The sequence below is a fragment of the Saccopteryx bilineata genome, chromosome 5, assembly GCF_036850765.1.
Source record: "Saccopteryx bilineata isolate mSacBil1 chromosome 5, mSacBil1_pri_phased_curated, whole genome shotgun sequence".
Lineage (NCBI taxonomy): Eukaryota > Metazoa > Chordata > Mammalia > Chiroptera > Emballonuridae > Saccopteryx > Saccopteryx bilineata.
In genome coordinates this window covers 39,089,552-39,116,007 of record NC_089494.1, presented here as the reverse complement: position 1 = coordinate 39,116,007, position 26,456 = coordinate 39,089,552, and the positions used below count along the sequence as shown (strand labels likewise).

At 40.0% G+C, this 26,456-nt stretch overlaps 2 protein-coding genes and 1 non-coding gene across 3 annotated transcripts in view; 1 reads left to right on the top strand and 2 right to left on the bottom strand.

Moving 5' to 3' along the window:
* Positions 1 to 8,932, bottom strand: part of GTF3C3 (general transcription factor IIIC subunit 3) — a 42,134-nt gene extending 33,202 nt beyond the window's left edge. The window contains exons 1-6 of the mRNA XM_066280648.1: positions 8,780 to 8,932; positions 7,398 to 7,509; positions 2,993 to 3,186; positions 1,855 to 1,978; positions 1,321 to 1,512; positions 468 to 633 (exon numbers count right to left, since the gene is read on the bottom strand). Of these exons, the coding sequence (XP_066136745.1) occupies positions 468 to 633; positions 1,321 to 1,512; positions 1,855 to 1,978; positions 2,993 to 3,186; positions 7,398 to 7,509; positions 8,780 to 8,881 (890 nt within the window). The 5' untranslated portion in view covers positions 8,882 to 8,932. The remainder of the gene's footprint in view (positions 1 to 467; positions 634 to 1,320; positions 1,513 to 1,854; positions 1,979 to 2,992; positions 3,187 to 7,397; positions 7,510 to 8,779) is intronic.
* Positions 8,933 to 16,438: 7,506 nt separating this feature from the next.
* Positions 16,439 to 17,809, bottom strand: C5H2orf66 (chromosome 5 C2orf66 homolog). Its single transcript, XM_066279852.1, has 3 exons — positions 17,729 to 17,809; positions 17,432 to 17,564; positions 16,439 to 16,617 (listed from the first exon to the last, which is right to left on the bottom strand). The coding sequence occupies exons 1-3, from the start codon at positions 17,807 to 17,809 to the stop codon at positions 16,439 to 16,441; spliced, it is 393 nt and encodes a 130-aa protein (XP_066135949.1).
* Positions 17,810 to 18,218: 409 nt separating this feature from the next.
* Positions 18,219 to 18,294, top strand: TRNAT-AGU (transfer RNA threonine (anticodon AGU)). Its single transcript has one exon. It is a non-coding gene; the product is annotated as a tRNA-Thr (tRNA).
* Positions 18,295 to 26,456: the final 8,162 nt, after the last annotated feature.

Genomic DNA, 26,456 nt, shown 5'->3' with positions numbered 1-26,456 from the left:
TTTAGAATAAAACGTGTAACAAAGTCAGAACCAGATGCTAACTAAGAGAAAATTTTTCACCTTAAAATGTTATTCTATTATTAGCTCAAGATAACACAATTCAGAAGATCCCATATCACAAATATTTCATTAGCACATTTGTAACACTTTAAAATATTACTGCAAATATATATAACTTCAAATAAGGTATAACCTAGGAACTTAGTCATTCTTTCAGAACAAGCTCCATTTTTAAGCTTCTGAACACTTAAAACGGAACCATATATACAAATTTTTCTAAGCAATCACACAGCTGGACTGGGAACACAAAAACCCAACCTCCCTCTCCATTTAAGCACAACACAAAATACAAGCAGCAAAACACTTCCTTGAACTTCACTAAAAAGTATATTCTACTTCAAATATATGCTTTGATTTCTAAAATATGATTAATAACAGCATTTATATACATTTCACTCCAAACTTACTTTGCCATATCTCTAGCCAACTGCATAAATCGTTCTCCATCAGACGGAGACAAAAGGTTCAAAATCCGCCTATAACCATCCATGGCCATTTTATGATCTCCCATCTGTTCATAAAGGCTTGATCGCTCCCACAGGTAGCGGACATTAGTAGGTTCATATTTAAGAGCTTTAAAAAACAAATGTAGATTAATCATAGAAAGGAGTTCATAGTACCAGGGTGTGCCCATCTTCTCTTCAGTAATTTAATAAATTAATAAATACCCTAAACTAATTCTATGAAACTAAGGGAGTTATTCAGGAATAACTCTACCTTCACAGGAACCCTCAACTAGGTTTGATCTAAGACCAGAAAGAACCTGAATCATTTCAATTTTCATTTCATTACTCCAGGCTGATATTAACCCTCAAGGAACTGGGGTAGACTGCAAGTGGCAAAAACCATTGTAAATTCCGGGCTTAGCAAAAGGCTAAGTCCCCCTCCCCCCCACCTCCATATTGGCTATGAAGCTGAATATTTGCACCCACTTCACTTGCTTGCTTAAGTTGCTGGAAGCAATTTACATCCCCTTCCTCTCACCCTTTGTTTGTTCAGATGTTGGTTGATTTCACTTATGCATGGTGGAGGGATTCCTGTTTATGCCTTAAGATAGTTCCTGTTTTTTTGCCCCAGATATGTGACTTTGTATCAGACTTCCTTATTTGCATATGGCTATACAATAAAGCAATCTGGGGGCTATTGGCTCTAGAATATGTATATATTTCGGCTACCATAACCCCAAAATAGTGAGTACAATGATCAAAAAACCTATTATGTAACATTTTATCAAACAAAATGAGAAAAGATCTTAATTACCTTTTGTGTAGCAAAAAATAGCCTGCTTAATATTGTCCTGTTCCAGAGACATTTCTGCCAATCGAACCCACTCTTCGGTGTCACTAGGATTTAAATGTGCAGCAATCAACTCAAACTGCAGTGATTTCTCCATGTCACCTTGGTCCTCATATATCATGGCAAGAGTAGAGAACGGCTCATAAGCCAGGGGAGCTAGAATGAATTAAAAAATAAATAAACAAAATGCCACTGGCTAAGGGAAGAGGCTTGAGCTGATGTCAATCTCATGGTTCAAACTATAGATCCTTCTTCTAATATTTAAACCCTTTATATAACTCTATTAGAATTATACAAACTACTTAATGGAATTAAGAATAAACACTAGATTCTATTTGCTCTGTTTTAGTTTTATACACTTTTGGCATTTTTAGAGCATTCTTTTCTCTTAACCAAGTGTAACTCCATGCAAATCCCTCCTCTCCACCATGCCCCGTCACGCATCTCCCCCTTCGCTAAGGCTAAGCTGCAACGGCCGACAGTCCCCACAGAAAACACCTTGTCTTATGATTTCCATGCACATCAAAATTGCCTCTTCATGCTCTCCTCGAGCAAAGCGAATGTTGGCTTCCCCCATGAGACCTCTCAGAGCTCTGGGAAGTTTACTCCGAGGCCTTTTCTCCTGTACAGAGAAACAATAACATTTAGATTAAAACACAGTAATGCCTTAGATTTCAATTCCAATCACACTAATGACTATAGACCATAACAAGACTGAAATTTGTCTTTAAGATTTTCAATGTACATTCAGAACTAAGGACTAAATGGCAAAATTCAATTGCAAGAAATAACAGAAATTATTCTATGGTACTGTCCAAAAAAATACCTCAGAAAATTAAAACGAAAAAACCAACAACAAAATTTTCAACCGTAAGAAAGGTCATAGCACAGTAATATGTTTAAAGAATGCAAAACCAGACTTATCAGAAATTACTAAATTACTAATCAGAGTAATCACGAATGTAGAAATGGATGCTGCAAAATGAATTTATATTCCAGGGGACTTATTATATGATGTATGATGCAATCTACTGAAGATCCTCCTTCTCTCAAATCTATCAGACTGTAGTTGTAAAAAAATATCAATATGGACCTTTTAATAGCGAAGCTATAGTACATTTTGATATATGAAGTAATTAAGGTTTTATATTTTCAAAATCTCTAATTGAAACATAAGAAACCAGTAACAGTCGTTGTTTCATAGTATATTCTTTCTTAGTTTTCTTTTTCTTTTCTTTTTCAATCAAGGGAGAGGCAGGGAAGCAGAGAGACAGACTCCCACATGCGCCACAATTGGGATCCACCTAGCAAACCCCGTCTGGGGCTGATGTTCTGCCCATCTGGGGCCACTGCTCCATTGCTCAGCAACCGAGCTATTTTAGTGCCTGAGGCGAGGCCATCAAACCATCCTCAGCGCCCAGGGCCAACTTGCTCATTTGAGCCATGGCTGCAGGAGGGGGTGGGGCGGGGAGAAGCAGATGGGCACTTCTCCTGTGTGCCCTGACTGGGACTTGAACCCAGGACTTCCACACATCAGGGGACGCTCTACTATTGAGCAAACTGGCCAGGTACTGAATTCTTTTTTCAATGTCACATTTCTACATTGTTTGTATTAACAAATTAAGTAACAATTTACTTTCATCATTTTCTTGGTTTCACGATTGAGAACCATCTCCAACATGAACACGTCGCCTGCAGTGGGTTGCTCAGGTGTTTCTTCCTCCTCCTCCTCCTCTTCGTCTTCCTCTTCATCCTCATCATCATCATTCTCTCCAAGCATGGAAGTAAAAACCTTGTGAACTGACTTACTAACTCCATCTGATGTTTCTCCTAAAGAAAAACACATTGAGATTAGCGGGAGGAAATGCTTTAGAACATTCAGTAGTCAAAACAAAAAAAAACCCAACTTCTACAATATAAATTTCTATCCCAGCAAACTTGAAAGTAAAAAAAGTAAAAGACAACATGAAGACTCTCTGAAACAACCCAAAAATGAAAGCTGTCATAAAACCATGTATTTTACTCTGTAGAATTGCTGACTCCTCCTTTGGGCCTCATCTAGATAAACAGGCAAAATTAAATGGTAAATCAGAAGCACAAATAATAACAGTTAAAAGCACAGAGGAAGGCCCTGGCCAGTTGGCTCAGCGGTAGGGCGTCGGCCTAGCGTGCGGAGGACCCGGGTTCGATTCCCGGCCAGGGAACACAGGAGAAGCGCCCATTTGCTTCTCTACCCCCACCCCCTCCTTCCTCTCTGTCTCTCTCTTCCCCTCCTGCAGCCAAGGCTCCATTGGAGCAAAAACGGACCGGGCGCTGGGGATGGCTCTGTGGCCTCTGCCTCAGGCGCTAGAGTGGCTCTGGTCGCAACATGGCGACGCCTAGGACGGGCAGAGCATCGCCCCCTGGTGGGCAGAGTGTCGCCCCATGGTGGGCGTGCCGGGTGGATCCCGGTCGGGCGCATGCGGGAGTCTGTCTGACTGTCTCTCCCTGTTTCCAGCTTCAGAAAAATGCAAAAAAAAAAAAAAAAAAAAAGCACAGAGGATCCCTGGCCAGGTAGCTCAGCTGGTTAAAGAGGTGCCCCAATATGTCAAGGCTGCAGGTTTGATCCCTGGTCAGGGCACATGAGTCAACAAATGAATGCATAAATAAGTCAAACAACAAATCAATGTTTCTCTCCCCTTCCCTTTCATCTCTCTCTCTCTCAAATCAATAAAAATATTTTAAAAAGCAGAAAAGAAAAAAATAAAATAATTGTAAGACATTGACCTAAGAACTAAGTAAGTCTGGTGGTACAGAACCAGGTAGTATGGCATAGTAGTTACGGACAAGGCTTCTAGAGCCAAGCTATCTGGTTTCAGACTTCATCTCCATCTATCACTCGATGTGAAACCTCAGACAAATAACTGACGTTCTCTGGACCTCAAAAGCGATTAATGTTTGCTTTGGGAGGGGTGGAGGAGAGTAGAGGGGGCATAGATGGTGACGATGAAGACTTGTCTCGGGGTGGTAAACACACAATGCAATATACAGATGATGTATGTTAGAACTACAAATATTAATTGACTTATGACCTATGCAACTTGCAACCATTCAACTTTATAACCACAATCGCTAGCCACGACTGCTCCGCGTCTGGCAGTGCAAGTGTTGCCCAGCTGGGTGTAGGACAGTGCGGACCAGCTTCCAGCTTCCGGCAGCACTACCATCTCTGCGTGCACCATTTCAACTGTTATCCCAGACTCGGTACAGCAATTTGTGTTTTGTGTCTTAGATATTTTTCACAAACCCCTCCCAAGTTGTCTACCAAGAGGAACTTGTCTTTGCAAATATTAAACCAGTTGTACTGGTAATGCAGTGTTTTACTTAAACCTGACGAATGTAAAAATAAGAAACAAAATGGTGTAAAGATGATACAAATGGCATAAAATGAACAAAGAAAATTATGATATATAACAATAATGAAAGAAAATTATGATAAAATATGACTTAAAGATTTTTATAACATCATTTCACAGTACTGTACATATAGCCTACTCAACTTATGACCAAATTGTGTAACGAGCGGTCTGTCGGAACCAATCGTGGGCGTAAGTTGAGCACTAGCTGTATACACCTGAAACCAGTATAATTTTATTAACCAATGTCACCTCGATAAATGTAATAAAAAACTTTAAAAAATGTTTGCCTTATAGTGCTACTCTAAGGATGTTTTTATATATTTATATGCACTTAGAATAATGCCAGCATGTAATAAGAGCTTAATACTATTAATATCAAAATAATATTATTTCAGAGACAAAATAACATAACATACTTCTTTTATATCTGAGAATACTACTATAGACAACAATTTTTGTAAGTTCATAATGATGACCTTGAATAATCAAGGTTACGTTTTAGAAGCTCATTTTCTGTTCGAGACATATAAAATATTTTAGAAAGTTCCAACAAAATTGTTAAAATTTAAAAAATGTATGTATCTTGTGTTAAAAAACCTTTAAACTTACTCACTTAGGTGAAACACCTCTAACCTCAAAGATGCTAGATAAGTGAGATAATCAATATGCTTACGAAAGAACAGAATTTAAAAATCTATATAATTTGAGCAACAAATTATTATCATCATGAAGTCATAACAATCATCTTTAAGAATTCTGGATATCTAAAATGAATATGAAAAGAAATCTATAAAATAAAACCCTACTAAACAATAAGATTTATTACAGTAACAGAAAAAAAATTGTATCATCTTGATTCACAGAAAAGTATTTGAGAAAATCCAACACTCATTCCTAATAAAAATTTTTAATCAACTAGAAATAGAAGGGAGTATCTTTAGTTTGATAAAGAGTATCCAAAAATTTTCCTACAAACACAGTTAATGGTGAATTATTCAGTTACTGCAAATGAGAAAAGTATGCTTGCTATCACTACTCCTTTCAACACCTTACCAGTGGTCCTAGTTAATGTAATAAGGAAACAAAAATAAAAGGCATCAGATGGTGGGAAGAATGAAAACTATCATTATTGATATGACTTATGTATAGAAGATCCAAAAGAATCTACACACAATCTGTCAAAAATATGCATTTAGCAAGGGCCAATATACAAAAATTGTACAGTAGTTCTTACATCAGCAGCAATGAACTGAAAATGCAATTAAAAGGAGGCTCTATTGCAGGCTGTGTAGGGAAGGCAGTCAAGAGCAAGAATATAGCAGTGGCATTCAGCAATGTATAGGAGGAAAAAGACAATGGCCATAAAATCCAATTAGCAGCCTTTCCCAAAGCCTGTTCAAAACTGACCCTTCTGCTCTAAATATACCCACACTAACCACATTCTCAATAAAATTCCGGGTCAATTCCTTCTTGGAACACTGGGAGCTTTGTATCTTAAGAGGACTGATACAATTATGTGAGCTGAAGCCAGCCATTTCTAGTGTGCCTGACTACTCACAACGAGCTAGAATTAGATTTAATTACCCTCCTTTTGTAAGAAAGGCCTGAGGCCACCTGTCAGGGATAGCTTCAGGCAGAGGACCGGCAGGCACCAGCAGTACCTGCTGCTGCAGCTGCACCTTGAAGCCCTGATGAGGGAAGAACTGCTCCGCCCTGAGCAGATAAAGGACACACAGGTTGTTAGAACTTCGGCCCACTTCTCCTTCCCACTTGCCTAGCAAGCTAAGAAACTGTAATCCCAACTTACTCCCCTTTTTGCCCTCTTTCCAACCTCTGCCAATAGTTAGGAATAAAGCCTGTTTGTTTTCTCTGTGTAAAGGCTTACTTGTTTAGAGGAAGGCAAACAGCCTCTACTTCTACCCTCCGGATGAGCAAGTTTACTTTAGTTCTCAATCAGACCCTATACGGGAAGCTACATTCTATTGCCAGTTCAGCATCCCAGGAAACTTAATATGGGTAAACAGATATCCTTAAGTATTATTAATATTCTGATCACTAGCAAGTTATATCAATCACTGGAAATCAGTAAATCTGCATACTAGTTCATCAGTTAGGTTCTAATGAGTTTAATTAGCCTGGGTGCACTAACAAAATTTACTATCTGAACATGTGGAGCTGAGAACTGGATCCTGGAATGAGGTGACATGCTGAGATACCTATGTTGGGTCTGAGGTCCCATCCAGACAGCCAACTGGGCTTCCACTCTGACATTTCTATCTTATCTCCTGTAGCTAAAGCAGTATTTTGGCAATTACTTCATATAGAAGTATAATTCATTACAATTTTGGGGAGTCTAGTCTGGAAGTACTTAGTAACCAACTGAGAGAACCAACTGAAAAAAGAATTAGAAAAAGGCTCCCAAACCAATACCGACATCAACTTGAAACACTTTTCCACAAAAATAACACATAAGGCTAACCTTTACCATGTTCAATAACAAAACAAGTATTTATTGAGCACCTGGTATATACTACACACTATGCTCCTAATAACAACAGAATGACACTGCAATAAAAAAACATTGTCACTGAATTATTAGGTACTCTTAACATTTAATTCAGGTAGCGAACGATCTTGACATACCTTCACTGGCATCTGGGTCCCGGGATCTGGTAGAGTCGATGCCTGATGATGATGGAACTTCGGAATCATTTGGATTTTCTTCAGCTGAGAGCTTTCCTTTTTCCTGAAGATTCTGTAATGAAAATTTAATAAATGATTCCAAAAACGAATGCAGATTTATCTCTCTGCAGTTGAGAACAGGGCATTTTCCTCACTTTCTATTTATATAAAACTTGAGCTCTCCATACATATAGTACATGGAATCTAAATTTGAATGTTTGTCAAAGCATTACAAAACACTTAGGTCTTATCCTTCAGAATCCTTTATTTGTAAAACATAATAAAAGCAGAGCTTGAGGATTTCATTAATTGACACATCACTTTTTAAATGACAAGAGACAGAGCACTATTAGCTGCATGAATTAGGAAAGAACTGATCAACTAATTTTAAAATGTGCAATTTTATTTTCCCCTGGACTTCAAGTAAGTGAGAAGATACAGAAAATTCGGTGTCTTCTTTTTCTGTAACTATGTAAAATATGTATGAGTTAAGATTTTGTTATCTGCCCCGGCCAGTTAGCTAAGCAGGTTAAGAGCATCATCCCGAAATGACAAGATTGCGGTTCAATCGCGGGTCAGGGCACAGACGGGAAGCAACCAAGAATGTACGACTGAGTGGAACGACAAACGAATGCTTCCCCTCTCTCTCCTTCCCTCCCTTGTCTCTCTAAAATTCAATTTAATATATATATTTAATATATCAATTTAATATATATATTTATTATATATATATTTAAGCCCTGGCCGATAGCTCAGTTGGCTGGAGCGCAAAGATTGAGGGTTCGATCCCCGGTCAGGGCACATACGGAAACTGCTGTTTCTCTCCCTGCCTCTCTTAAAAAAACAACCAAAAAAACCCAACTACTGGTATCAGACAAAATTCAGTTTGATACCCATCTTACAATAATTGGTAGACTCCTCAAAAGTGGGAGCTCAACTCCCTCCGTTTAGAAATAGACACTAAGAACTAAGGAAGAGAGGTGAGCTGCCCACCAAAGTCACAAAGAGACTTAGTGGCAAAGCCAGGACTAGAACCAGATACTCTGACTCCAAACTCTACTCCCCATTCCCCGTTAAACCCACCAGTGTTAAACTACACGCAAGTAAAAAGTAGTAAATTTGGCAAAAGAGAAAAAAAAGGTTACAACAAAGACAAAAGCGTTTTCGTTTATGTTTTTAAGAGGAGCTTGGCACAGGGACAAAAGGTAAGAACTAGAGTTCCCGTAAAAAAGGTCAAAGCCCGCCCCAACACAGCGAACGGGGTCCCCCCACCCCCTCACGTTTCTCTACGCCCATCAGGGCAACAAGGCAGTGAGAAGCATTCTAGCCCAGCGTCTCCTCACTTTCTTTTCGCGGGCTTTTCTCTCTTCTCTCCGCTTTTCGAATTCCTCAAAGGAGATCTTCCCTTCCAGGTAGTCGATAAGCTCTGGACTGAACCCCGACATGTCTGCAGTCCAAACATACAACCCCAGGAACCCGGAGAGAGAACCGGAAGAGCAAGGAGCCTCCGGAACTCAACCCGACGTTCTACCAGGAAATGGGCCCGGCCTGGGCCGCAGCCGCGGCGCTCGGGTTCCGCGGGAGCGCTGGGCCCGACCCCCTTCCGATGGCTCGGATTGGGACCCTTCCGGCGAACTTTCCTGCGCCGCGCCCTGCCTGCCACCTGACAAGAAAAAGCTTATTAGTAGTAGAGGTTGAAAAAAAAATATGCCTTGAAGAGTATTCCTTAATGTAGATCATTTCCCTCAATTCTTCATTAATGTTCTCACTCCCAATTACTTCTTAGTCTGGATGTCTAAGTTAATTTGATCTTCGCTGTAGTGATTTTTCTTTTTAAGTGAACTATTTGCTCTGCCACAAACAGGTTCCTTTCCAATTTTCCCCTGACACAGAAGCTAAAATCCTCCTCCAGTTTACAGCCTAAATCTCATTTCCTCCAGTCAATGGTACGGTCACTTTTTCCTTAATCCACAAATCTTCCTTTCCTTGGCCTGATCTGTGATGGTGCACTAGATAAAGCACGCACCTTAACGCGGAAGTTGCTGGTTCGAAACCCCCTCCTTGCCTGGTCAAGGCACATATGGGAGTTGATGCTTCCTGCTCCTCCCCCTTTCTCTTTTTCTCTCTCTTTCCCACCTCTGTAAATAAAATAAATAAACAACAACAAAAAGGCACCCTTGACCCAAGTTTTCTTCTTAAATAATTTAAATGTTGATATAATTACCTCTTATACTGTTGCCCATTTACTATAGACTGCTGTTTTATGCACAGTAAACAAATACATAAAATAATATTTTCTTTTTTCTTTCTTTTTTTTTTTGTTTGTATTTTTATGAAGTGAGAAGCGGGGAGACAGACTCCTGCTTGCACCCAACTGGGATCCACCCACATGCCCACCAGGAGGCGATGCTCTGTACATCTGGAGCGTCGCTCTGTTGCGACCAGAGCCATTCTAGCGCCTGAGGCAGAGGCCATGGAGCCATCCTCGTCACCCAAGCCAACTTTGCTCCAATGGAGCTTTGGCAGCGGGAAGGGAAGAGAGAGACAGAGGAAGGAGAGGGGGAGGGGTGGAGAAGCAGATAGGTGCTTCTCCTGTGTGCCCTGGCTGGGAATCAAACCTGGGACTTCACATGCTGGGCCAAGGCTCTACCACGGAGCCAGCCGGCCAGGGCTAGTCAAAATAATTCTTAAAACTGGATGCTATTATTCCTAATGCCAAAGTTCCACATCTAATCAGTGGTTGAGTCAGGATTTGAATCTTGGTCTATCTGACTCCAAATCTCATACTTGGAATTAATATGACATACTGTGACATACTGCCTCCTTTAGATGGAGCTATTCTTCACCTCCTACACACTCCTTTGCTTTGTATTTTACCTTGTATTATAACAATTTCTGTTGTCTACTCTAGAGACACTAGCTGTCAACATCTTGGGAACAACATCATCTGATGCATCTTTGTGATCTCCTCTATAGCTTCATAATCTGTGCTCAGAACATGTTTACAGATTAAATTGGATGGAATTAAAAGTGCCTTAGGAATGAGCAAGGGAGTTGAGGTATGAAGAATGCACTTCAATATGCAATTAAGGTTAGAGACAAGTTACAGGGAGCCTATCACCTGGCCATTGGTGCCTCTTCATGACAATTCAGACGAGGCTAAGCAAGGATGGCAAATGAGCAGCGAGGACCTGTGATATGGGGACAGCCAGGTGAGAAACAATATTTCACAGCTAAAATTCATCCTCTTTCTTATCACGAAAAATCCTGAGGAGTCTAGCAGGGTATCGAATATGCAGAGCTAGCAGGGATTAAGGTAACCCACAGAATTTTTTTAAGGGAGTTCTCTCCTGAATTTCTCTAGTCAGTCAGGAAACAGAATGTAAGAGAAAGTCAAAAGTCTCTAATCCTGACTGCCCTAGAAGAAAAGAAGGGAATCAGAGGAAAGTGGTCAATTGGTAAGGAGAACGGTCTCTTAAAACCAAGCTGACTTAGACTAGCTTGTATATATTGTCTGCCTGTAATACTGGAATAACAATTGGGATGATTAAGATTAGGGAGCACGGAGCAAGGGGTACAAGGATAGTTTTTCTGCTATAAAATCCCTTTATGACTTCAAAGTTCTTTTACAGGTCAGAATTTAAAAGATATAACTTGAAATTCTAATCTTTCTGTTTTCCTTTCCTCCACATCCCTGTAAGTGATTTGACCCCAGAGAGTCAGAGGGCATCCACTTATCTTGAGATGAAGTGGGATTGTTATGACAGCAATGAAAATAGCAAGAAAAAGCTTTTTAGACTTTCAGACTCATTTTGAGAATCAAATGTAATATCTGAAGAAAGCAGAACACTGGGTTTGTGCCATGAAAAAAAAATTAAGAATATATGGGAGGAAGTGATCCCATCCTTTCTATAAACATTCTTAAAAGATAAGAGATATTGTCTCCTTCTGAGACAGAGGGTAAATTTGTTTTCCCACCAGTATAATAAAGATCATGTTTTCCCTGAAGCAAAGATAGAGCTTGTTTGCTAGCAGTTCCCTTATAAGAGTAGGGCTTTCCTAATTTTGGGGTTTTCTCTGTGGCACAAACCCACTTGTGCACAGCACACACCTGGACCTATGATACTTGGGGGATAAGGAGAACCAAGGTGAATGTAAATAAAGCTCACGCTTCCTGCTGCACCATAAGTAATCAAATTCATTGCTTCAGGCCCAGGAGTCTTATGTGTCTGCCAAGATCTGTGAAACTTTAGTAGGATAGCAGGTAGCTTGCACATAAGGTAAAACCTCACATCCTTCACAGTTTTTACCTCCCTAGATCTGGGATAGGGGACAATAGGCCATGTCACGGGGAGTGGGGTGCTCATCAAAGAGGAACAAGGTCAATGTTGAGAGACTGTCAGGGACCTATGTAGACAAATACCCATAGACTCCTTGAGAGCTTAGAGCACCAACAGAACAATTATATCCATGGGAGGAGACACTATACTTCTGCTGTTTTTTCCTAGCAGTGGTACTCAGCCAAGAGCAAAATCATTTCACAGTTTAGAAATATGTGTAAGGAGGTTTTGGCTGTCAAAATAATAGGGCAGTGGAGGGAAACTACTAACATACAGTGTCTGGAGACCAGCTGTGCTAAATGGTCACACACAGTGAAGACTTGACCTTTCCCAATTGCCAAGAGCATCGCCTTTAAGAAACTCTAGTCAGTGTGGAGAGCAGGCCATTCATCAACAGCTATCTGCCAACTGTGAGGAGTTTTCCAGAAGAATGTATGCCCCAATCCTGACACTTAGCAAGTTCGTAGGCGAAAGTCCCATGTGGATGCTCTTTTTATTCAAAGACCCTCAACTAGTAAGCATTCCCTCTGTGGAAGTCTTGACACCCAAAGCAGAGATGATGAGAAGAAAGAGAAAACCAGTCTCTGGTACTTGAGTGGAACCGAATAGTGGTGCAACACTCCCTACCACTCCACCATTTATCTGAATAGCCTATATATATTTTTTTCCTTTTTTGTATTTTTCTGAAGTGAGAAGCAGGGAGGTAGAGAAACAGACTCCCACATGCGCCCGACTGGGATCCACCTAGCATGCCCACTAGGGGGCAATGCTCTGCCCATCTGGGACGTTGCTCCACTTCAATTGGAGCCATTCTAGCGCCTGAGGCAGAGGCCATGGAGCCATCCTCAGCACCCGGGACCAACTTTGCTTCAGTGGAGCCTTGGCTGCAAGAGGGGAAGAGAGAGAGATAGAGAGGAAGGAGAGGGGGGGAGGGGGGAGAAGCAGATGGGCACTTCTCCTGTGTGTCCTGACCAGGAATTGAATCCAGGACTTCTACACGCCAGGCCAACGCTCTACCACTGAGCCAAACAGCCAAGGCTTGTTTGTGTTTGTTTGTTGTTTTTAATTGAATTTATTTGGGTGACACTAGTTCACAAAACCATACAGGTACATTGGATTGTCCAGCCATCAGCCCAAGCAGTCTCCTTCATCCTCCATTTCCCCCTTTGCCCAGCTCCATCCACCTCTACCCCCTTTCCCTCTGGCTATCTACCCTCCCTCCCTGAGGGGGTTGTGTGTGGGAGTGCCAGAGCTGAGGTGCAGCTGGGATAGTTGGTGCAGTACAATGTCCACCTCTGAACACAGGGGTAGAGAACATCTCCCACGGAGCCCAGAAACTTCTAGAATCCTGTTTCTTTTCTTTCTATTTCAACTTAATTGTGGCTATTTATTACTTATCTTCCTCGGTATGAGACTCAACTGGACGGTCTTTCAACAGTGTATGTTGAACATATGAGTTCATCTTCTTTCTAAGAAAAAGACACATTTTAAACCCAAATCCCTAGTACATATAATAAACTAAAGTGAAAATGAGCAACATCTCTCAAATGGAAATATTCTTTGGTAAAAAGTAATATATGTATATAAGACAAGCTGAAAGGAAACATAATTTAGAAGATAACTAATTTCTCTTGACTTTATGGTGTTTTGTAACTCTTGAAAATATATACAGTGCTCTATATTGATATTTATGGTTATAGAGTGGGGAAAAAACCCACCAAAAATATTGCACATAAGTCGTATGTGTCCCAAAGGTCAAGCTATTTATATGTGAATCTGGAAATATAGAATAATTACGAATCGACAAAAGTGGAGGGGGGAAAAGTTTAGCAATGATTATGATTGAATCTAATGAGAGGCTTCTACTGTGGTTTAAAAATAGCCAGATACCTGAGAAAAAAAAAACCAAAGAAAATGTTCTAATAAAATAGAAAATGAATCAATTCCCGGCCAGGGCACACAGGAGAAGCGCCCATCTGCTTCTCCACCCCTCCCCCTCTCCTTCCTCTCTGTCTCTCTCTTCCCCTCCCACAGCCAAGGCTCCATTGGAGCCTCCAAAGTTGGCCCAGGCACTGAGGATGGCTCTGTGGCCTCAGCCTCAGGCACTAGAATGGCTCTGGTTGCAACAGAGCGTCGCCCCAGATGGGCAGAGCATCACCCCCTGGTAGGCGTGCCAGGTGGATCCCAGTCGTGCACATGTGGGAGTCTGACTGCCTCCCCGATTCCAACTTCAGAAAAATACAAAAAAAAAATATATAGAAAATGAAGACTGTGCAATTAACACAAAGACTCAATGATCAATATATTCCACCAAAAACTCTTTTTAATTTTCTAATTAGAGATGTTAGGAAAAGAGAGTTTATAATTATAAAATACTCTCCAAATCAGAAATTTTGCTTCTTTCATCAAGTTGAGTAATTCAAGTTATGTTACAATAGCACCAACTGGGTGCTTTCTGTTTCCTACCCTTAAACATTACCTCATTCCACACTCTCATGAAAGCATGGGTTTTATATTGTTTTCTATCCTTTCAGTTAGAGATTAGTATTTGCAATTTACAGACGAAGAACCTAAGGCTTACCAGAAAATTGCATGCAATAATGTCTTATACTAAAGTAGGAACTGTGGTATTAATAGCTCTTCTGTTTTAGTTTCTGTTAGCCTAGGGCTTAAGTGCAAGAAATATTTAAGGGAATACTTCATGACCATCTTTGTATTTATTGTATTTTATTTTCTCATGTAGGTGAGGTTTCAGGTGCATATACCACATAGTAAGTTACATGTTCTCTTTAGCATAACATAATTTTTAAAAAATAATTATATTTAAAAGAACTGATAATCAAAACCCTTTCTCATGCACAATAAGGTGCAATAGCAGTGTGCTTCCTCACAATAGAATTCCTACCCTTGTGGAAGAATAGTAGATTTTAATTATGATTCAGTTTTCTTTATTATTCAGCTGAATAAAAAGCTAATAGACTAAAATCATAATAATGTATATTTTGAAATGCACCATACCTATTTTTTTAAATGACAGGTATTTGGTAGGAATGCTAAAGCAATAAGAATAATGGAATTCAAATCTTAAACATAAATAAATTTCTAACATTTTCCTATCTTTAATGTTTTACTCTTTTTCCTCTGGGGGAGGAAGTTCGAGGTCAAATATATGCTTATTACGTTCTTCTGAAAACAACCACTTTTAATTTTACTTTCTATTTCCTCCAATTGGACAAGTGTGTGTGTGTGTGTGTGTGTGTGTGTGTGTGTGTGTGTGTGTGTGTGTTTCTGAAGCTGGAAACAGGGAGAGACAGTCAGACAGACTCCCGCATGCGCCCGACCGGGATCCACCCGGCACACCCACCAGGGGCGACGCTCTGCCCACCAGGGGGCGATGCTCTGCCCCTCCGGGGCATCGCTCTGTTGCGACCAGATCCACTCTAGCACCTGGGGCAGAGGCCAAGGAGCCATCCCCAGCGCCCGGGCCATCTTTGCTCCAATGGAGCCTCGGCTGCGGGAGGGGAAGAGAGAGACAGAGAGGAAGGAGAGGGGGAGGGGTGGAGAAGCAGATGGGCGCTTCTCCTGTGTGCCCTGGACAGGAATCGAACCCGGGACTTCTGCACGCCAGGCTGATGCTCTACCACTGAACCAACTGGCCAGGGCCCAACTGGACAATTTGACGTACATTTTTTTTAGATTTTCTAAAAATTTATTCATTTTTAGAGAGGGGGAGGAATAGGAAGCATCAACTTTCATATGTGCCTTGACTAGGCAAGCCCAGGGTTTCGAACCTGAGACCTCAATATTCCAGGTGGACGCTTTATCCACTGCACCACCACAGGACAGGCAACATACATGATTTTTATTTATATATGATTTTCCACACAACTTAGATATATGACCTGGTTTGAAAAAAAGAATACAGGTAAATGTGTGTGGTATTCTATTAAATTTAATAATCCTATTAAGAGTGATAATTCTATTATTTTACTATATCTTTTCACAAAAAACAATGCCTAATATATCATAACTAGACTGAGCAGGAGGTGGTGCGGTGGATAGAACATCAAACTGGGATGTGGAGGACCCAGATTTGAAACCCTGAGGTTGCCAGCTTCAGCGCGGGCTCATCCGGCTTGAGCACCAGCTCACCAGCTTGAGTGTGGAGTCGCTGGCTTGAGCATGGGATCGTAGACATGACCCCATGGTCATTGGCTTGAGCCCTAAAGGTCGTGGGCTTGAAGCCCAAGGTTGCTGGCTTGAGCCCAAGGTTACTGGCTTGAGCAACGACAGGTCACTCACTCTGCTGTAGACCCTGGTCAAGGTACATACAGGAAAGCAATCACTGAACAACTAAGATGCCACAACAGAGAATTGATGCTTCTCATCTCTCTCCGTTCCTGTCTGTCTGTCCCTATCTGTCCCTCTCTCTGACTCTCTCTGTCTCTGTAAAAAAAAAAAAATCACAACTGTTATTTCTTTTAAAAACCAGTCATGAAATACCTGAACCAAATCCAAATATTATCAGTGATGAGTGTTTTCTAAACTAAGTACTTATTTCTATAAGGAAATAAAATCAATTTTCAAATAAATACTTTCAAATTTTCTTTATGACTGAGTTGTCATAAAGAGATACCTTTTACCTGCTCTGAGAAGAGACATTCAGCCTTTGAGGTAATTGGAAAGGGAGTATTTCTGCTCTTCGTAACTGGCAAATGCAGAGGCAATAAGTTCTGATTGCAAAGAGAGAGGTCTGGGGTTCTCATTTGTGGAGAAAGTATTTGGAAAGCTTTCAAGATCAAGACCTCTTCCCCTAAAATATGCTTTAGGGTTCCGAAAAACTGAAGAGAGAAAGAAAATGTTCAACTGCCATATGTAAATTAAACACCCAAAATACTCAAACATGAATAATTTTTCTCTCCTTTCTCCCCCTGAATTGATCTTAGAGCTTATCCAAGAGGCAGGAGGTAGAAAACACAGAAGTATAGGCTCCGGCTACTTCTCCTCCTGCCTCCTGTCCCCCACCCCACTGTTCTCCCTCTGCCTTCTTTCTGACATTTCAACATCATACAAGATAATTCACCATTCTTGGTGGAAAATCAAGTGAGGAATACCAACTATTTAACGGCACCAGTCAGAAGGGTCGTAGTAACCACCTTTGAGTACCAATGTCAGAGATTAAATTGAAGTCCATGGTGACCAGAGCTTGGCTCCTCCTCTCTGACTGAAAATACAACCCCAGTCATCATCTTCTAAAGTAGTTTTTGTTTCAGACATGGGCTTTCCAGCTTTCCTTCAGGAAATGAATAAATATTAATACATAGAAGCTGTGCAAAGGGCTATTTCATTGTTTTAACCTTATATTATTATATTTCACATCAATGTGTATAAAAGATCATTTACAACATAATGTACTCTCTGTGCATTGGATCACTTCTAAATAGAAATGTTTCTCCTTACACAAACAAATGTAATTTGGCCAAAGGAACAATAGGATGCCAGCTACTAGGCTAGCAAAACTCCAGTCTGGTACTACGGGCATCTTCTCAGCCCCGGCAGTCTGTTCTGCACTGTGCTCGAGCAGAGAGAAGTGCACACAAACCCAGAGAGGCGCCCATCACACTCCCAGCCCCGTGTGTCCCAGTGTGTGTCCTCACCAGGTCTCGGTTTCGGGGTTGTTGAGTGGCTTCCATTTCTCTCTGTTTCTCAGTGTGGCTCCATGTACAGGCCCAAGTAACACCAGGACAACACACAGCAGCAGGAATGCTCTGGGCGTGATGGAGTGAAGCTGAATGTCAGGAAGGATGAGGGCAATGGCAATGGTCACAGCTGAGAGAGAGAGGGGGGGGAGAGACAGAGAGAGAGAGAGAGAGAGAAGGGCAAAGGCAAAATAGAGAAAGAGGACACATTTTATAAGCAAGACAAGGAAGAAGAAATAATATCTTGGTTCACCTGAATTTTGCCGCCCTCTTTTTCAGATTCATTTGCAAAGAAGCCCTCCGAAATCCAGCTGATTAGCTTAAAGGAGTCCATGATAATGAGAACATTATACAATGATAAGCAAAATCATTATGAATACAACCTACCAAGTCTGATTATACCTTCTTATCTTTGAAAAAAATGCATTTTGTTATCTCCAGAGAAAGTGAAATTCTTAAACAAACAAAAAGCACCCAAAACCAATCTTAAATTACTCAGTAAGTATTATGACAGCAGCCTCAACAATAATATTGTAATAACGACGTATGATGCCAGGCGGGTACCTGAGTTATCAGGGGGATCAGTTTGTAAAGTATCTAATTGTATAAACACCTTATGCTGTACACCCGAATCTAATAATACTGAATGTCAAAAAGGACAGCAGTCTCAAAAAAGAAGAAAAAAGAAAGAAAAGAAAGAAAGAAAGAAAGAAAGAAAGAAAGAAAGAAAGAAAGAAAGGCCGGCCCTGGCCGGTTGGCTCAGCGGTAGAGCGTCGGCCTAGTGTGCGGAGGACCCGGGTTCGATTCCCGGCCAGGGCACACAGGAGAATCACCCATTTGCTTCTCCACCCCTCCGCCACGCTTTCCTCTCTCTCTCTTCCCCTCCCGCAGCCAAGGCTCCATTGGAGCAAAGATGGCCCGGGCGCTGGGGATGGCTCTGTGGCCTCTGCCTCAGGCACTAGAGTGGCTCTGGTCGCAACATGGCGACGCCCAGGATGGGCAGAGCATCGCCCCCTGGTGGGTAGAGCTTCGCCCCTGGTGGGCGTGCCAGGTGGATCCCAGTCGGGCGCATGCGGGAGTCTGTCTGACTGTCTCTCCCTGTTTCCAGCTTCAGAAAAATGAAAAAAATAAAAATAAAAAAAATAAAAAAAAAAGAAAGAAAGAAAGAAAAAGACCCTGAACTGAGAAATGCACTTTACACACCTGTCTGAGACAGACACGTACCACATCAGCATAAGTAAAGGCTGTCTCCCACCCCAAGGTGTGAAATGGAAATGAAACACATAGAGGGGGCTAATAAAGCTTACCAGGAGTTGGGCTTGGGCTGACCCTGGTTGCTTACCTGCCTACAATCCACAAGGGGATGCAATGGCTACTTATAACCAGTGGGCTGGTTGTAGGTGGGAGTCGCTGACAGGAGTGGGAAGAGTTAAAAATAATTATTCCATTTTTATTCTACTTTTATGCTTGAGAATCACATCTTCAAACTTCTTCAGGGATAAACAATTTGTCTTATAAATATTGAAACTATTGACCATTTTGTGTGGGTTTTGTAAAACACACAAGACATTTTCGAACAGCCAAGTGGCTTCCTCCCTTTTTAATTTTAAGAGAAGGTACATTATACACAGCAGCTTAATACGATGATAATTATCCCACTTAATAGACTCCACTCTTTTGGAGATAGCAGCTTTTGAAATTAACAATAATTTTTAAACAGACAATTCTATTGTAAGGGACAAAATTGCTCTTAATGACCAATACCTCCTATTTCTTCTGATAACCTCAAGAATCTTTACAAGTTTTAAATAGTGGCATGTTTATTCATAATACCCTCTCAAAATAGAGCTGCAAGATAGCACATGTTTTGTAGACAAAAGAAAAATGACTGCACCTACAGCATCCTCTTGCTTTTGAATAAATGTAATCACACAAATGATAGGGCTGAGAAATTGGACTTGATGAGCTGTGAAGAATCTTTGATTCTAATAATTCCGAACAGTCCTGGACAAGCTCTTGCTGGTAAGTCTACTAATCTGAACTGAAAAATCAGAATTCCTGGCTATGGTTTCAACCTTCTCATCTTGACCTTGGGCAAGTCTCCAGGAGTTTCATTTGTTCATCTCTTTGTTCATTCATTCAACAAACTTTTATTGAGTGCCCACTATGTGCCAGCCACTGCACAGGGCTTTGAGGATAAAAAAAAAAAGAGAGAATAATATAGGTACTTCCCTCATCAAATTAGCATGTTATACAAGCAAATCATCTTATGCTTGTCTAAGATTTTCTTCCTTTTTTTTTTTTTTTTTTTTTTGCATTTAGTAGGTCCCTACTCCCTTTTTTTGCCCCTTGAACTCTTCACCCCAAATCAGGCCCTCCATTATAGGCACGATATTTCCCTGAGGAGGGGAGAGGAGGGAAAGAGAAGAGAGAAAAAAAGGGGGAAATAATAAATTATTACTGTTTTTTTTTGTGGGGTGTTTTACCCTTTTTTTTTTTTTCTTTTTACTCTTTATTAATTCTAATTAGTGCTATCAATAAGACCACCCTCAGATGCCGATAAGAAAGAGGAAATCGAATATTATGGATACAAAAGAAAGAAAGGTAACACAAATAGATGTGGAAAAATCTATGGAGAAAAGACTTAACATATTGGAAGCCTTGGAGCTAAATGACAGAGAATTTAAAATAGAAATCTTAAAAATACTCAGAGATATACAAGAAAACACAGAAAGGCAATATAGGGAGATCAGAAAACAACTCAATGAACACAAAGAATATATTACCAAGGAAATTGAAACTATAAAAACAAATCAAACAGAAATGAAAAACTCAATTCACGAGCTGAAAAACGAGGTAACAAGCTTAGCTAACAGAACAGCCCAGATTGAAGATAGGATTAGTGAAATAGAAGACAAACAACTTGAGGCACAACAGAGAGAAGAAGAAAGAGACTCAAAAATAATAAAAAATGAGAAAGCCCTACAGGAATTGTCTGACTCCATCAGAAAGAATAACATAAGAATAATAGGTATATCAGAGGGAGAAGAGAAAGAAAATGGAATGGAGAATATACTCAAACAAATAATAGATGAGAACTTCCCAAGCCTGTGGAAGGAACTAAAGCCTCAAATTCAAGAAGCAAACAGAACACCAAGTTTTCTTAACCCCAACAAACCCACTCCAAGGCACATCATAATAAAGATGACACAAACCAATGACAAAGAAAAAATTCTCAAGGCAGCCAGGGAAAAGAAGAGTACAACATATAAAGGAAGGCCTATTAGATTATCATCAGATTTCTCAGCAGAAACTCTACAAGCTAGAAGAGAGTAGACCCCAATATTGAAAGCCCTGAAAGAGAGGAACTTTCAGCCAAGAATACTATACCCATCAAAGCTATCCTTCAAGTATGAAGGAGATATAAAAACATTCACAAATACAGAAAAGATGAGAGAATTTATCAACAGAAAGCCCCCACTCCAGGAAATACTAAGGGGGGTTTTCCAACCAGATTCAAAGAACAAAAGAAAACAACACCACAAGTAACAGCTCCACCAAGAACACAATAAAACCAAACTTAAACTGTGACAACAAAGGAAAAAAAGGGGGGAGAGGATGGAGATTAACAGTAGCAAAGGATGATGAAGTGCAGAAATACTTATAAGATAAGGTACTACAATGAATATGGTAGGTACCCTTTTCATTACTTAATGGTAACCACCCTTAAAAAAACCACCACAAAAACACTTGACTTAAAAAAGGTAGCAACAGAGGAAAGAAGTATGGAACACAAACAAACAAAAACAAATGATAGAAAAACAAAAGAGAAGAATCAAACTAGATACAAAACTAACAGAAAGCAATTTATAAAATGGCAGTAGGGAACCCACAAGTGTCAATAATTACACTAAATGTAAATGGATTAAACTTACCAATAAAAAGACACAGAGTAGCAGAATGGATTAAAAAAGAAAATCCAACTATATGCTGCCTACAAGAAACACATCTAAGCAACAAGGATAAAAACAAATTCAAAGTGAAAGGCTGGAAAACAATACTCCAAGCAAACAACACCCAAAAAAAAGCAGGTGTAGCAATACTCATATCTAATAATGCTGACTACAAGACAGAAAAAGTACTCAGAGACAAAAATGGTCATTTCATAATGATTAAGGGGAAGTTGAATCAAGAAGACATAACAATCCTTAATATATATGCACCAAACCAAGGAGCACCAAAATATATAAGACAGCTACTTATTGACCTTAAAACAAAAACTAACAAAAATACAATCATACTTGGAGAACTCAATACACCGCTGACGGCTCTAGATCGGTCATCCAAACAGAGAATCAATAAAGATATAGTGGCCTTAAACGAAATACTAGAACACCTGGATATGATAGACATCTACAGGACACTTCATCCCAAAGCGACAGAGTATACATTTTTCTCTAGTGTACATGGAACATTCTCAAGAATTGACCATATGTTGGGCCACAAAGACAATATCAGCAAATTTAGAAAAATTGAAATTGTACCAAGCATATTTTCTGATCATAAAGCCTTGAAACTAGAATTCAACTGCAAAAAAGAGGGGGAAAAACCCACAAAAATGTGGAAACTAAACAACATACTTCTAAAAAATGAATGGGTCAAAGAAGAAATAAGTGCAGAAATCAAAAGATATATACAGACAAATGAAAATGAAAATACGACATATCAGAATCTCTGGGATGCAGCAAAAGCAGTAATAAGAGGAAAGTTCATATCACTTCAGGCCTATATGAACAAACAAGAGAGAGCCGAAGTAAACCACTTAACTTCACACCTTAAGGAACTAGAAAAAGAAGAACAAAGACAACCCAAAACCAGCCGAAGAAAGGAGATAATAAAAATCAGAGCAGAAATAAATGAAATAGAGAACAGAAAAACTATAGAAAAAATCAATAAAACAAGGAGATGGTTCTTTGAAAAGATCAACAAAATTGACAAACCCTTGGCAAGACTCACCAAGGAAAAAAGACACAGGACTCAAATAAATAAAATCCAAAATGAAAGAGGAGAGATCACCACAGACATCATAGATATACAAAGAATTATTGTAGAATACTATGAAAAATTATATGCCACCAAATACAACAATCTAGAAGAAATGGATAAATTCCTAGAACAATACAACCTTCCTAGACTGAGTCATGAAGAAGCAGAAAGCCTAAACAGACCAATCAGCAGGGAGGAAATAGAAAAAACTATTAAAAATCTCCCCAAAAATAAAAGTCCAGGCCCAGACGGTTATACTAGTGAATTCTATCAAACATTCAAAGAAGACTTGGTTCCTATTCTACTCAAAGTCTTCCAAAAAATTGAAGAAGAAGCAATACTTCCAAACACATTTTATGAGGCCAACATAACCCTCATACCAAAACCTGGCAAGGATGGCACAAAGAAAGAAAACTACAGACCAATATCTCTAATGAATACAGATGCTAAAATACTAAACAAAATACTGGCAAACCGAATACAACAACATATTAAAAAAATAATACATCATGATCAAGTGGGATTCATCCCAGAATCTCAAGGATGGTTCAACATACGCAAAACGGTTAACGTAATACACCATATCAACAAAACAAAGAACAAAAACCACATGATCTTATCAATAGATGCAGAAAAGGCTTTTGATAAAATACAACACAATTTTATGTTTAAGACTCTCAACAAAATGGGTATAGAAGGAAAATATCTCAACATGATAAAGGCCATATATGATAAACCATCAGCCAACATCCTATTAAACGGCATAAAACTGAGGACTTTCTACCTTAAATCAGGAACAAGACAGGGTTGTCCACTCTCTCCACTCTTATTCAACGTGGTACTAGAAGTTCTGGCCAGAGCAATCAGACAAGACAAAGAAATAAAAGGCATCCATATCGGAAAAGAAGAAGTAAAGCTATCACTTTTTGCTGATGATATGATCCTATACATCGAAAACCCGGAGGACTCCACAAAAAGATTATTAGAAACAATAAACCAATACAGTAAGGTCGCAGGATACAAAATTAACATACAAAAGTCCATAGCCTTTCTATATGCCAACAATGAAATATTAGAAAACGAACTCAAAAAAATAATCCCCTTCACGATTGCAACAAAAAAAATAAAATACCTAGGAATAAACATAACAAAGAACGTAAAGGACCTATATAATGAAAATTACAAAGCATTGTTAAGGGAAATCGAAAAAGATACAATGAGATGGAAAAATATTCCTTGTTCTTGGATAGGAAGAATAAATATAATCAAAATGGCCATATTACCCAAAGCAATATACAAATTTAATGCAATTCCCATCAAAATCCCTATGAGATTTTTTAAAGAAATGGAACAAAAAATCATCAGATTTATATGGAACTATAAAAAACCCCGAATAGCCAAAACAATCCTAAGGAAAAAGAATGAAGCTGGGGGCATTACAATACCTGACTTTAAACTATATTATAGGGCCACGATAATCAAAACAGCATGGTATTGGCAAAAAAATAGACACTCAGACCAATGGAACAGAATAGAAAGCCCAGAAATAAAACCACATATATATGGTCAAATAATCTTTGATAAAGGGGCCAACAACACACAATGGAGAAAAGAAAGCCTCTTCAACAAATGGTGTTGGGAAAACTGGAAAGCCACATGCAAAAGAATGAAACTCGACTACAGCCTGTCCCCGTGTACTAAAATTAATTCAAAATGGATCAAAGACCTAAATATAAGACCTGAAACAATAAAGTACATAGAAGAAGACATAGGTACTAAAATCATGGACCTGGGTTTTAAAGAACATTTTATGAACTTGACTCCAATGGCAAGAGAAGTGAAGGCAAAGATAAATGAATGGGACTACATCAGAATTAAAAGTTTTTGCTCAGCAAGAGAAACTGATATCAAAATAAACAGACAGCCAACTATATGGGAACTGATATTTTCAAACGACAGCTCAGATAAGGGCCTAATATCCAAAATTTACAAAGAACTCATAAAACTCAACAACAAACAAACAAACAATCCAATAAAAAAATGGGAAGAGGACATGAACAGACACTTCTCCCAGGAAGAGATACAAATGGCCAACAGATATATGAAAAGATGCTCAGCTTCATTAGTTATTAGAGAAATGCAAATCAAAACTACAATGAGATACCACCTCACTCCTGTTAGATTAGCTATTATCAACAAGATGGGTAATAGCAAATGTTGGAGAGGCTGTGGAGAAAAAGGAACCCTCATTCACTGTTGGTGGGACTGTAAAGTAGTACAACCATTATGGAGGAAAGTATGGTGGTTCCTCAAAAAACTGCAAATAGAACTACCTTATGACCCAGCAATCCCTCTACTGGGTATATACCCCAAAACCTCAGAAACATTGATACGTGAAGACACATGTAGCCCCATGTTCATTGCAGCACTGTTCACAGTGGCCAAGACATGGAAACAACCAAAAAGCCCTTCAATAGAAGACTGGATAAAGAAGATGTGGCACATATACACTATGGAATACTACTCAGCCATAAGAAATGATGACATCAGATCATTTACAGCAAAATGGTGGGATCTTGATAACATTATAAGGAGTGAAATAAGCAAATCAGAAAAAAACAAGAACTACATGATTCCATACATTGGTGGAACATAAAAATGAGACTAAGAGACATGGACAAGAGTGTGGTGGTTACCAAGGGTGGGGGGGGAGGGAGGACATGGGAGGGAGGGAGGGAGAGAGTTAGGGGGAGGGGGAGGGGCACAGAGAACTAGATAGAGGGTGGCGGAGGACAATCTGACTTTGGGCGAGGGGTTTGCAACATAATTTGATGACAAAATAACCTAGACATGTTTTCTTTGAATATATGTACCCTGATTTATTAATGTCATCCCATTACCATTAATAAAAATTTATTAAAAAAAAAAAATTAGCATGTTAGTGGGCAAGACAGACATTAATCAAATCATTACATAATAAAATATGTAAATACAAACGATGATAATTCCTCTGAAGAGAAACTGGGTGCTGTGAGAGTGTAGAGCAGGGAACTCTGGTTCAGCCTCATGGGTCAAGGACGGCTTCTGTGAAGTAGACAGTAGGTGGTATGCAGGCAACCTAGGGCAGGCAGAGGAAGAAGAGTTTTCAGTCACGGTGAAGAACTGTGCTGGACCGGGGGGCTGAAAGGAACACGGCACATGAAAGCAACTGAAAGTGAGTTAGTACGTGAGGAGTAGAGGCACATGGTGAGGCCTGGTTCAAGGCTGGGGAGGTAGTCAGAGTATGCTCTTTGTGCTGTGGGGAGTAGTCGGTAATGGCAGTCACTGAATGGTTTTAAGAATCCAAGCGGCTGGGTCAGACTTGCCTTCTGGTTGCAGTGGGGAGGACGAACAGGTGGCGAAGAGGGCTGAGGGAGACCAGGTAGGTGGCTACTGCTGCGGTCCAGGCCGGACAAGACATTAGGTTGGAGCAATCATCACTGTGGCAGTGGGCAAGTGGACGGAAGACAAGAGGGGAGAAGAGAGAGAAGGCCCGGGCCATGCACAGAACAGAAGCAAAGAGCTGTGGGTCAGCGCGTTACAGCGACCACAGTAAAGAGGAGGGAATTTCACTCCTCATATCCTGGGGCCACATAAAGCCTCCAGATCCTTTGAGACCCTGGGAGGTGAGAAGAGGCCCAGAAATCATGGAAATTGGCTCTCTCCCCCTAACTTCCATTCAGGTAGGGGCTAAGAGTCAGACAAAGTTGGTTTCCAAACAAAACAAAACAAAACAAAACAAAACAAAACGGGACGTTCTCAAACACCTCCACACTGCGGTCAACCATTTATCCTTTTCAGCAAGATCAATACAGGCTTAGGAATCTGGTTGAACAGAGTTGACCCTTAGAATTCACCAGTTGTTTATAAGGGAGAAATCTGTTTGATGCTTTGCT

Excerpts from the sequence above, each read along its gene's own strand:
- C5H2orf66 (XM_066279852.1), bottom strand. The coding sequence starts at position 17,809 with ATGGACTCCTTTAAGCTAATCAGCTGGATTTCGGAGGGCTTCTTTGCA. Across the intron at positions 17,565-17,728 it reads AAGAGGGCGGCAAAATTCAG|CTTCACTCCATCACGCCCAG; the intron begins GTGAACCAAGAT and ends CCTGACATTCAG. Across the intron at positions 16,618-17,431 it reads CCCCGAAACCGAGACCTGGT|TTTTTCGGAACCCTAAAGCA; the intron begins GAGGACACACAC and ends TTCTCTCTTCAG.